This window comes from Dendropsophus ebraccatus, chromosome 8, assembly GCF_027789765.1.
Source record: "Dendropsophus ebraccatus isolate aDenEbr1 chromosome 8, aDenEbr1.pat, whole genome shotgun sequence".
NCBI lineage: Eukaryota > Metazoa > Chordata > Amphibia > Anura > Hylidae > Dendropsophus > Dendropsophus ebraccatus.
The window spans coordinates 98,152,340-98,164,282 of NC_091461.1; the positions used below are offsets into that span (position 1 = coordinate 98,152,340).

The window sequence follows — 11,943 nt, forward strand, 5'->3', positions numbered from 1 at the left end:
CCTACCCATACACCTACACAGCAGGGGGCCAGAAACAGTCAACTCTATTCAGTGAGAAGTAGCTGGGCCTGGTTACTGCAGATCATATAGCACAGCTACACAGTGAATGAAGCCTACTGCTTCCAGCCCCATTCACTGTGTAGTGCAGTGATGGGGAACCTTCGGCCATCCAGCTGTTCCAAAACTACAAATCCCATCATGTCTGGACAGCCGAAGCGAAGCGAACAGCTGATCGGTGGGGGGGGGGGGGGGGGGGGGGAGTGTCGGCACCAAACAGATCAGCAATTGATGACCCATCCCCTGGATATCCTGTGTCATTGATATTAGCCCCCCAAAAACCTTTAACTCATATACAGTACATTATACAAAAAATAGTTCATGCAATACAATGAGCCAACGAACAAGAAATCACTCCCACCATATGCAATGCAGATGCTGCAAGTACGAGCAGAAAATGTAGTTGGTGTCTATAGAAATCTTCACATCATAAGACTTAGGGTATAAGCGGATGGATTCTAATTGACTCTTATTCCATCTACTCCTAGGCTATGTTCACATAATGTATATTTTTGTAAAACTACCGCAGTTGTTATTACTAAAATATACGTAATATTGCCTCCGGACGGAGTGTATGCACATGTCAGTTTTCTGTGGCCGCTATTCATTGAATAGCGGCCGCAGAAAACCATGTCAGTGCACACTATGGAGCGAGCGGCTCCGGCCACTTGCTCCATAGTGTGCTGTGAGGAGTTCTGATGCGGGCGCGCATGGATGCACCCGCTTTAGAACTCTGCAGTATCGGCCGGGATGATCTTTTCAGAGACCGGCCATGGGTCACGGAACGGCCTGTTTCATACGAGGTCTGAACATAGCCCTATCCTGTATAAATATTCAAAGATGCTGAAATGCAATTAAAGGTTTGGAACTCACTTGAAGAAGTCGTCTTTACAGTAAACATTTCCAGCCCGGGAGAAGCAGCGTTCAGCCAGGGGGACCTGGCACTCGCAGCACTTAAGGCATGCACTGTGCCAGTGCCGATCTAGAACCTTCAGGATGAATTTATCTAATATGTGCTCATTACATCCAGAGCAGCGCGGGATCTCTGTGAAAAGAAAGAGCAAAGACAAGAAGCCGTAAACGAAAGGGGAACGAGAACATCGCCAGGTACTGTAACAGTCCTCAGTATATAAGACAGTGTCCAACACTTCTTCAAGAACCCATTGAGGAGTTGGGTATGTCTTTTCTTGTTTCTAGGGACATCGGATAAGTAGACAAATCCCTAACTATAGTCTCATAAACCCAGCACTTTATGGTAATGTATCTCTTATGTTGATTCAGGGGGGGGGGAAAGTGCCAGAAATTTGTAATTTACTTCCATTAAAAAATCTCAAGTCTTCCAGTACTTATCAGCTGCTGTATGTCCTGCAGGAAGTAGTGTATTCTTTCCATTCCGACAAAGTGCTCTCTGCTGCCACCTTTGTCCGTGACAAGAACTGTCCAGAGCATTAGAAAATCCCCATCGAATTTTTGTAATTTTTGTAATTGAAGTAAATTACAAATCTCTGGCACTAGCTGATTTGAAAGATTTTTTTTAATGAACTACCCCTATAATATAGTGTCAAAAAATTGTATGCCACAATATTCAATGACGGTAATTTCTGCAGATTAAATAGGAGGTTGATGGGTGAACAATCTGGTGAATAATTGTTTTGCAGATGCACCCAGACATACAGGGGGAGATTTACCAAACATGGTGTGAAGTGAACCTGGCTCAGTTGCCCCTAGCAACCAATCAGATTCCACTTTTCATTCCTCACAGACTCTTTGGAAAATGAAAGGTGGAATCTGATTGGTTGCTAGGGGCAACTGAGCCAGTTTCACTTTACACCATGTTTGATAAATCTCCCCCACAGTATCTTAGTCCACATTATAGTCATTTAAAGAAGCACTCCCCCTAATTTTTAATCGGCTGCAGGTTCACAAGTATACTCACCCCTTATGATGGCTTTCCTGCGGCACGGTGTTATTCTGGTGCTCAAACGCCATTCAAAACCCACAGGTGGTTTTAAAGACTGGATACATAGAAAACTCGGAATATGCAGGCTGGGTGCAGAAGAGGTCACCCTGGCGCCGAGTCGAAGCAGCAGAATAACACCGTGCCACAGGAAAGAGAGTATCATCATCATGAGTATACATGTCAGCTTGCACGCGGGGAGCCCCAAAAAAATAAATTGGGGTGAGTGCTTCTTTAAACATACCATACATGATCAATGACACCAAACCTTTTCATTTGAAATGTTTTATCACACACCTGTTGTTCATGTAATGGCCGACAGCACCATATTCAGGACTAGTAACTAACATGGACAATAAGTAGTCCTCTCCATTATGTGCGTGAGCCCAGTAGTCCTCAATATTCATGAGAAGCAGAAAACTCCACCCACCAGCTGCTGATTGGCGGTTATCTATCCATGCTGTGTATAGTCAATCAACTCCCAATCAGCAGCTGGAGGGTGGGAGGAGGGGTGTGGCAAGAATCCTATTCTCCTGCCTATTAGGAGAACAGCTGAACAGAATGATGTCAGTAATACACTGAACTGTTCAGCGTTTCTGTCACTAGTTTATGCTGCCCTCATTTAAGGCAGCATAAACCTAGTGACAGATTCCCTTTAAATTTCATCTGACAAAAGATAGTTTTAATTAAAATTGTCTGTTTTGAGCAACTTTAAAACAAACACATATGGCTACCTTTACAAGCTTTTATATTCATCCTAGATTATAGAAAGAACAATTACACAAGATGTACTGTAATATTGATGTGCAAGAGGAAACGAGCAGCTGCGGGACATACAATTCTTTTCCTATGTCACTCCAGTTGCATGTTTATCCAGTACCCCAATGTTTCGGCAATGCCAAACCACTACATATAGGTCTAAACACTTTCACTTAAAGGGGTTTTCCAGACATTTTACTCCGATGGCCTATCCACACAGGATCACCCAGAACCACTGCCAATAAGCTTTATAGCAGAATCCTATATCCCATTAAGCCACACAGCTTTTAGAGCAGTGGTAGGAAACCTTCGCTCTCCAGCTGTCGCAAAACGACAACTCCCATCATGCCTGGCCAGCCAGAGCTAAAGTTTTAGCTGTCTAGGGATGATGGGCGTTGTAGTTTTGCAACAGCTGGAGGGCCAAGGTTCCCTACCCCTTTTTTAGAGGGAGGCGACGTTAAGAGAACTTGCAGTGAAATTCTGTAGCAATATTGCAGAAGATATATTCTCGGGGATGACACATTGCCTATGAGTTCCTTATAGGTCCCCAGGGCAATGAGGGATTAAGATTAAGGTCAGATCATAATCTCCAACCTCCCCCCCCCCCCCCTTCTCCAAGATCTGCTACAAAAGAATTAGAGTAAAATCTTCCAGACACGCAAAGAAGCAGAACAGCAATACATCTTAAGAAAATGCTGCTGTTTATCTGTAAATAGGATTGTGCCTAGTATTAAATACTGTGCAGTAAGTGTATACTTTCTATGAAAGGCTGCAATATGCTAATGGATTGGCAGATTGGTGTCCATCTGTGTGTGAATGCACTTGTATAGAGGAGCAGAGGACACTGCTGATACACAGACGTTTGTGTTCTAAGATGGTCTTATTTACTAGCATGGTGTTACCTGGTCACAGGGTTTTTATGTGACTTTCCCGCCATTAGGCTATGGTCACACGTAGTATGTCTTAACAGCATTATGGCCGCTGCCATCAAAACCCCCCATCTTTGCATATAGTGCCCCACATAGTAGCCAATGCCCCTATAAAGTGCCCCACATAGTAGCCAATGCGCCCATATAGTGCCCCACATAGTAGCCAATGCCCCCATATAGTGCCCCCCATAGTAGCCATTCCCCTGCTGCTCATTGCACTTTCCTGGGCTTCTGATCGGCTCAGCTGAACGGCGATAGAAGGGGCGGGCTGGGCAGGCGGAGGGGGTCGCTCAGGGCATATGTATAGTGAGCGTCAATAAAGGGGGCGGGCGGGGCGGCTTCCTTGCGGTGCTCGGCACTGCTTGGGAGCCGTCTTCGCTTTATAGGACGCACTTAGTTTTTCCTCCCACTGTGGGAGGAAAAAAAGTGCGTCTTATAAATCGAAAAATACGGGTATGTCACAGCGGACAGGGGCCCCCTAGAACGCAAGGGCCCCCGGGCAGCCGCCTACCATGCCCAATGGGTAAGACGGCCCTGTATGAGACTGGGTCTCAGAAAATATCATCCCGGCCGGGACTGCAGTACTGGCTGAATGATCTTTAGTGCCGCCGAGTTCTGTGCGCGCCCGCATCAGAACTCCCCACAGAACTCCGTGCAGCTGGAGCCGCTCGCTCCATTGTGTGAACTGACATGTCAGTTTTCTACAGCGTCGCTAGGGGTCCTCAGCCTGCAGCACTACGTAAGTACTGCAGAAATGATTTCTGCGGAACTTATGTAGTGTGAACATAGCCTTAGGCAGTTCACACAATGGAGCTAGCGGCTCCGGCCGCACGCTCCATTGTGTGCTGTGGGGAGTTCTGATGCGGGCGCACACTGATTTACCCGCTTCAGAACTCAGCGGCGCTAAAGATGATCTTTTTTGAGACCGAACGTTCCGTGACCCAGCGGGGTGTATACAGGCTGCACCCACATGGGAGAAATGTCTTTTCATTCATGTAGGTGCAAAGTATACTTTAAGGAAATCCTACCCGCGGTGCTGACAGTATGCTGTATGTGGTACTACATCAGTTAGCAGGTTACCTGTGGCTAGTTTTCAACTGTAAGGGTGCGTTCACACTACGAAAGATAACATCCCACAAATTCTGCCACTCGCCCCCCTTGTGCTCCAGATTGACTCTCTGCCCGTGACATAGACTCCATTCTATGCACGGGCAGATTATGAAGAGTCAAGTGGGAGTGCGCAGAAGCGATTGGCGGATGTCGTGGGATATTATCCGCAATAATTCTGTAGTGTGAACGTACCCTAACCAAGAGTCAAAGAGGAGTTATGGTGAGGTGCTGCGCTAATGACGTACTCTAGCACTCCTTACCACTCTGTCCTCCTCCTCCCTTCCTTCCTCCTCCCATCTATGCAAATATATCTGTAAAGACCCACCTAGCCATACCTAGTATTATCGCAATATACTTTATTTACGACCAATGCAGTAGGGGAGATGCCTGCGCACTTGTTACCAGCTACATAACATCTGGAGATGGTTGGGTCTTGGCAGTGCGCATCCTATTACATGCGCAGTAACTTGTGGCCCCAATCTGACTGAGTCTCTGATTCCCAACTTCAGGTCTGGTTCTGTGATCCTTCTGTTGGTCCCTATGCTGCTGTGAGTGCTTACCACAACAGCACTGGGGGTGAACACAAAACTAGAACATCTTGCCCTCCCAAACCAGGAAATTAGGGCAATATCGAGTGCTGAAAACAGAAGAAGCAGGCGAGTGAACAACTGAGGCAAATGAGGGGATGAAGCTGGATCTTATGCAACTACATTTCTAAAGGTCCATGCACTAGTTTACTTATCAAAGCCTCAAATGGTCACTCTCATTTCAAATAATTTTCCTCCATGTGATATTCAATGGCATTCCTAACATTTCTGTAAATCATCCATTTACCAAAAAATGACTCCTTACCCTAGAAAAAATAGCCACTAGGTGTCTCCCTTCCCTGATATTTGCTGTCCCATGCCTGTTGTTAAGGCAATTCTGAATTCTGGAATGTAGTTAAAGACAAATCACAGAAAGTGTGGGCGGGTCTTAGCCACTGCTCTGTGCTAGAGAGAGACAGAAAGGCAGATCAATGCTTAGTGTAACCCCTTCATTGTCACCTATAGTAGTATACTGTGTAAATCACCCGCCAGCGCGACCCGACTCCCAGAGCTGTGCGGGCTGTGGCTGCTGGAAAGGATGATGGCGGGGAGACACTGAGGGACACAGGGCACTGGAGGGACACTGAGCATCCCTCTGCCATCATCCTCTCCAGCAGCCACAGCCCGCACAGCTCTGGAAGTCAGAGCGTGACATAACCATGTTATCCAGGAAGTGACATCACCATGTAATCCAGGAAGTGACCTCACCATGTTATCCAGGAAGTGACATCACCATGTTATCCAGGAAGTGAAGCCTTGATGCAGTAGTAAGTGCAGGGAAAAAAAGCACTTTATAAGAATTTCCCGTAATCAGTGTATATTGGGGAGTTGTATAACTGGTGGGGCAATACAATACTTTAATAAAAAATGTTGCCTTTACTCTAGCACAACAAACCTCATTAAAATCAATTGAAGACTTGAGCATTTAATTAAGTGCCCCCGGCTTGGCAGAGCAGAGGATGTCTGGTTCACCTTTAATTAGGGTGCGTTCACACGTACAGGATCTGCAGCAGCCATTTGATGGCGCAGATTTGAAGTTGCAGATTCAATGCAAAGTAACTCTGGACCATCAAATCTGCTGCAGATCTGCTGCAGATCTGCTGCAGATCCTGTACGTGTGAACGCACCCTTAAGGGATTTGTAAACGAAATGTTCCACGGAGCGACAGCAGATCGCTGCTATATGAGTCGTTTGTCTTTCCACATGTTGAAAGACAAACGACTACAACGATCAGCCAACATCATTCATGTCGGCTGGTCGCTGTGTTCCATTACAAAGGTATTTGGCCGCTAATCGTTCTGTGTAATAGTCCCTTTAGTCTCTGGCTTGCTGATACTGATATGTATGGACAGTTACATGGATTGACACCATTGGTGGCACGACATAGCACCCTGCAGGGTTGTGCCCTGAAATCCAGACTGAATGAGGGACAGACTGGCCCAACGGAATACCGGACAATTCTCAGGTAGGTCCGGGCTCTAACACAGTCAGCCTAGCAGATGATAAACCCCATCTGGGGCTGACTCACTTACTACTAAGATGTATTACTGTATGAAATTGTACAATGATAGAAACAACTTGGATTGAGAATGGGGTGTTAATCTAATTTTTTCTAGAGGACCCAAAGAATTCTAGAAGTTAAAATAAATTATAAAAAGATGAAAGAAGTAAATTGATGGATGTCAGAAACACATGGCAAAGTTCCTTTGGTTCTATAGGTCCTGTTCACACGAAGTATAAGACCAGCCGTTCTGTGACGCGGCTGGGTCACAGAACGGCCGTAGTTACTGAAGATCATCCCGGCTAACACTGCAGTACCAGACAGATGATCTTCATTTCTACTGAATTCAGATGCGGGTGCACCCATGTGCGACCGCATCCCAAATCACCCCTGCACACAATGGCGGCCGCAGAAAACTGACAGTTTTTCATGCGGCCGGATGGAATCACGGCCGGAGCATATACTATGGGGCAGATTTATCAAGCATGGTGTAAAGTGAAACTGGCTCAGTTGCCCCTAGCAACCAATCAGATTCCACCTTTCATTCCTCACAGACTCTTTGGAAAAGAAAATGTGGAATCTGATTGGTTGCTAGGGGCAACTGAGTCAGTTTCACTTTCCACCATGTCTGATAAATCTCCCCTATAACCTTTCAACATGTGACTAATGACTCCTTATTTTTTTTACGGAAATACGGATGCCAAAAAGTTACAATCCATAGAAAATAGCGGATCTTATTGATGTCTACGAGAGAATCCAAAAACAATCTGGGTCCGCAGTAGGACATGTTTTTTTCCAGGATTGGTTTGTGTCCTTGTAATCTACTGATCGTGTAAATAACCCTACAGACATCAATGTGCACTAGCCAGAGTATGGAAATACGGATCTGTAGATTACGGGGCGTGTGAATAAGGCCTTAGAGGGCAATTTCTGTCCACAATTGGACAGATTACAGGACCCATTCAATTGTATGACGCCATTCACATGGCTGTTGGTGTTACGCGTCCATGATGGGGCTGTGATCCGTACTGCAAAGAATACTGGCAGGCCCTAGTACAGACAACCACTCACCTATGAATGCGTCCATGCAGTTGCAGATGGCTACAAATGCTCATATGTTTGTGGCCAAATCAATATTTCCTATACAAGATATTGTACACAAGTGATGTTATTTCAGTCTCCAGAAGATGAAGGTTCACTTGATACGTCCTTCATAGGGACATCATGTAGGAATGTACACAGGCAGCGGCCAAGGAACTAGCAGGCTGGCAGCGTGAAGGTTAGGAAAACAGGAGAGAAATTGTACTTAGAAAGGCTATGTTCACACAACGCCAAAAATATTAAAAAGGCGGCCGATTTTCATACTTAAAATAACATCCGTTTTTGCCGAGATTTAACTGACTGCAATGCAATGCATTGAAGTCAATGGGAAGACAGACGTCCAATGCACACAGCATATTGAATAACGGACGTTTTTGCAGCGGGCGTCAAAATAATGAGCATGATCATTATTTTCGGACATCTTTTGCAAACAGCGGACGTTTTTATTTGTAGTTCACACACAGTTTTCCTTTTGTCATCGTTCTGTCTCCGTTTTTACTGTTAAATTCAATGGACTTTTTAATTAAGCCGCATCCCAAGTCCAATTAGTAACCAAACTAGAATAATGTACAAACACCTGTCAGTGCACTAAGGAGAGGTCAGGGTGCTAAATAACGTCCGTTATTTTAGACTCAAAATGACAGACGCCATTTTAAACGGAGATCAAAAAATGTTGTCTGAAAATAACCAAACAATCTACCATTCTGCACCTCTCAGCTGCTACAGAACCTCTTTAAAAAGAGAAAGATTATGCAGTCCTGCAATATGTTCTCTTCTCATTGACTGACAGAATGCTACCTGGTGTATGGGGGTGGGGGGCAGGCTGGAGGAGGGAGTAAGGATAAAGCAGGCTTGACAATGATTCTGTGAGAGAATAAAAATGTTGCATCCTGTTTGTCTCTTTTTTTCTTTGCAATAAAATACACCTTCTTCCACCAGAACTGGTGGGCTACGGATTCTCATTTGCTACATGTGGGATCCCATATCAAGGGACTATTCTCCTGAGCAGCTGCTGCAATGAGTATTGGAAGTGCAGCCTTTTCTTCATCTATCTATCTATTATCTATCTATCTCCTATCTATCTATCTATCTATCTATCTGTCATCTATCTATCTATCTCCTATCTATCTATCTATCTATCTATGTCATCTATCTATCTATCTATCTCCTATCTATCTATCTATCTATCTATCTATCTGTCATCTATCTATCTATCTCCTATCTATCTATCTATCTATGTCATCTATCTATCTATCTATCTCCTATCTATCTATCTATCTATCTATCTATTATCTATCTATCTCCTATCTATCTATCTATCTATCTCCTATCTATCTATCTCCTATCTATCTATCTCCTATCTATCTATCTATTATCTATATATCTATTATCTATCTAATGGTTTTTACCTAGCTCATATATATCCATATCTTATCTATGTGTATACTGTTTTATCTATTGAAAATGTATCTATATAAAAATATTGTATTATAACTATCTCTCACCTATGTCATATGGGTTTGGTTATGTTTGTCTATATTAAATCTATTTGTCTAACTAGGCATTATCTATCTATCTATCTATCTATCTATCTATCTCCTACTTATAATTTATATATCTATCTCTTGCCCATCTCTCTCCTATCTATTTATTTATCTATCATCTATCTCATATCTGTCTATCTATCTATCTATCTATCTATTATCTATCAATCGATCTATCTCCTATCTATCTCCTACATATAATTTATATATCTATCTCTTGCCAATCCATCTAGCTATCTATCTCCTATCTATTTATCTATCTATCTATCTATCTATCTATCTATCTATCTATCTATCTATCTATCTCATATCTATCTCCTATCTATTTATCTATATATCTTCTATTTATCTATATATCTTCTATCTATCTATCTTCTATCTATCTATCTATCTATCTATCTATCTATCTATCTATCATCTATCTATCTATCTATCTATCTTCTATCTATCTATCTATCTATCTATCTATCTGTCATTATTTCTTGCCTCTCACAGATCAGCCCTAGTCATGAGCTGTATTTCCCATACACATTGGAGAGAGGGAAATGCTATTTAGGTATATTTTCTAGGACAATCAATCTTAGGGCAGTGACTTGGTCAATGTACAAACCTAGATGATAACTCCATATAGTATCTACTCAAAACAAGTTTATTTTTTTTTTTTTTTTTTAAATACTTTATTCAAAATTTTCCACCCTTTTACATATGTCAACAAAGTTAGCGGAGACAAACCTCCACTTCAGATATTCAAAGGCACATCACATTGCATCTCTCAATGACAGTTCTGGCACAGACCGTGACTTAAAGTTCCATAATGCAACAGGTGAAAAGCAACAATTACATAAACAGAAACAATAGAAACAATAGAAAATTCCCCCCCTCCCCCCTCCTGCGGTCACACCCGTGTCCCCTGAGAATTCCAGATCATCACTCATCACGTAGGTACCATGGAAAGGCAGTATAGAGGCACTATCTGCAGGTTATTGTAAGAACCTCTACACCTTCAGTCGTCCCAAAGTTCCGGCTACATCTTTAGCCAGATACCATTTGGTATTCTTAAAGGGCAGGACTACTTGTCTTATTTCAGTCTGAGTAAGAAAGTTGCAAATGAAGGTCGTCCACTTTTTAAAGAAGCCCTTCGTGGATTTCTCCTTTGTGCGCGACACCTCCAACTGGTCGTATAGCAAGTATTTCTTAACCTGGGAAACCACCTCAGCAGTGGAGGGCATGGATGACTCTAACCAGTGAGCCAACAAGCAGCGCTTGGCTACCAACACAAAGACATGAGTAAGTAGCGTTGGCGCCCCATCACCTGAAGGGATATGCAGCAAGAGGAAATCGGGCTTCAATGAGAGACGCACATGAATCTTTGTGTATAAGAGGTCCTTCAGTCCTACCCAGAAATGACGAGTCATAGGGCACGTCACCAACCCATGTAACAAGTCAGTTCCTCTGAGATTACAATTAGGGCATGCATCTATCCTATCAGGTCTATCTACCGTTCTAGGTAATGTAAAGCCATATGTGGCGTGGTGTATAATGCGAAACTGAGTCTCCCTCCAGTGTTCGCTCACCACCGCCTTCCGCACCATTGCCCACCCATCTAAGATCGGCTTCACCAGTTCAGTTTTGCCTAGCTTATCCTCCCAATATCGGAAGATTCCCGCCCCAAAGGGTTGAGAGGCCCGTTGACGTAGCGCCCAGTAAATGTAAGAAAGTGAATGGTTGGGGGTCTCCAGCTGTGACAAATCATGTACCAAATGCGAGCAATAGAAAGAGGAAAGATCTTTCAGTTTAGGTCTGAGAAAAGCCATGATCTGGCCGTACAGCAGGAAATGTCCAACCATCAAACCAAACTTCGCCCTCAACTCGGGAAAGGTGAGGTACCGATGTTCTGTATCATGCAGAAGGTGGAGTACCTGAGTTATCCCTTTTCCCTGCCAAATAAGGTAAGACTTGTCCAATTGACTCGTACATAACCCTGGATGGGCCCACAATGGCATATGTTTTCCTATAAAAGCAGGGAGTTTGATATCCTTCAATCCGGCCTTCCAGGCTGCAATGGTGTCACGAAGTAGCAAGGAACGTTTTATAAAGGAGGGTATCTCCGAGAATTTGGCGTAGAGCATTGCTCTCAGAGACCAGGGGGCCGCCATAGCCGCCTCTATACTATAATTAGAGTATGGACCTCCCCCCCTCATCCAGTCAAAACCGTGGCGGAGCAAACACGCAATGTTATATCTTCTAAGATCCGGGAAATTTAATCCCCCCTGATCCCGAGACAGTTGTAATTTTTTGAGGGCTATCCGAGGCCTTTTCCCCTTCCAAATAAATTTAAGAAAGGCCGATTGTAACTTATGGATGTCTGCATGCCTCAGTAGAACAGGAAGGGTCTGCA

At 43.8% G+C, this 11,943-nt stretch overlaps 1 protein-coding gene across 1 annotated transcript in view; it reads right to left on the bottom strand.

The window, feature by feature from the left end:
- Nucleotides 1–10,480, bottom strand: part of LHX4 (LIM homeobox 4) — a 42,401-nt gene extending 31,921 nt beyond the window's left edge. The window contains exons 1-2 of the mRNA XM_069981900.1: nucleotides 10,447–10,480; nucleotides 931–1,102 (exon numbers count right to left, since the gene is read on the bottom strand). Of these exons, the coding sequence (XP_069838001.1) occupies nucleotides 931–1,102; nucleotides 10,447–10,480 (206 nt within the window). The remainder of the gene's footprint in view (nucleotides 1–930; nucleotides 1,103–10,446) is intronic.
- Nucleotides 10,481–11,943: the final 1,463 nt, after the last annotated feature.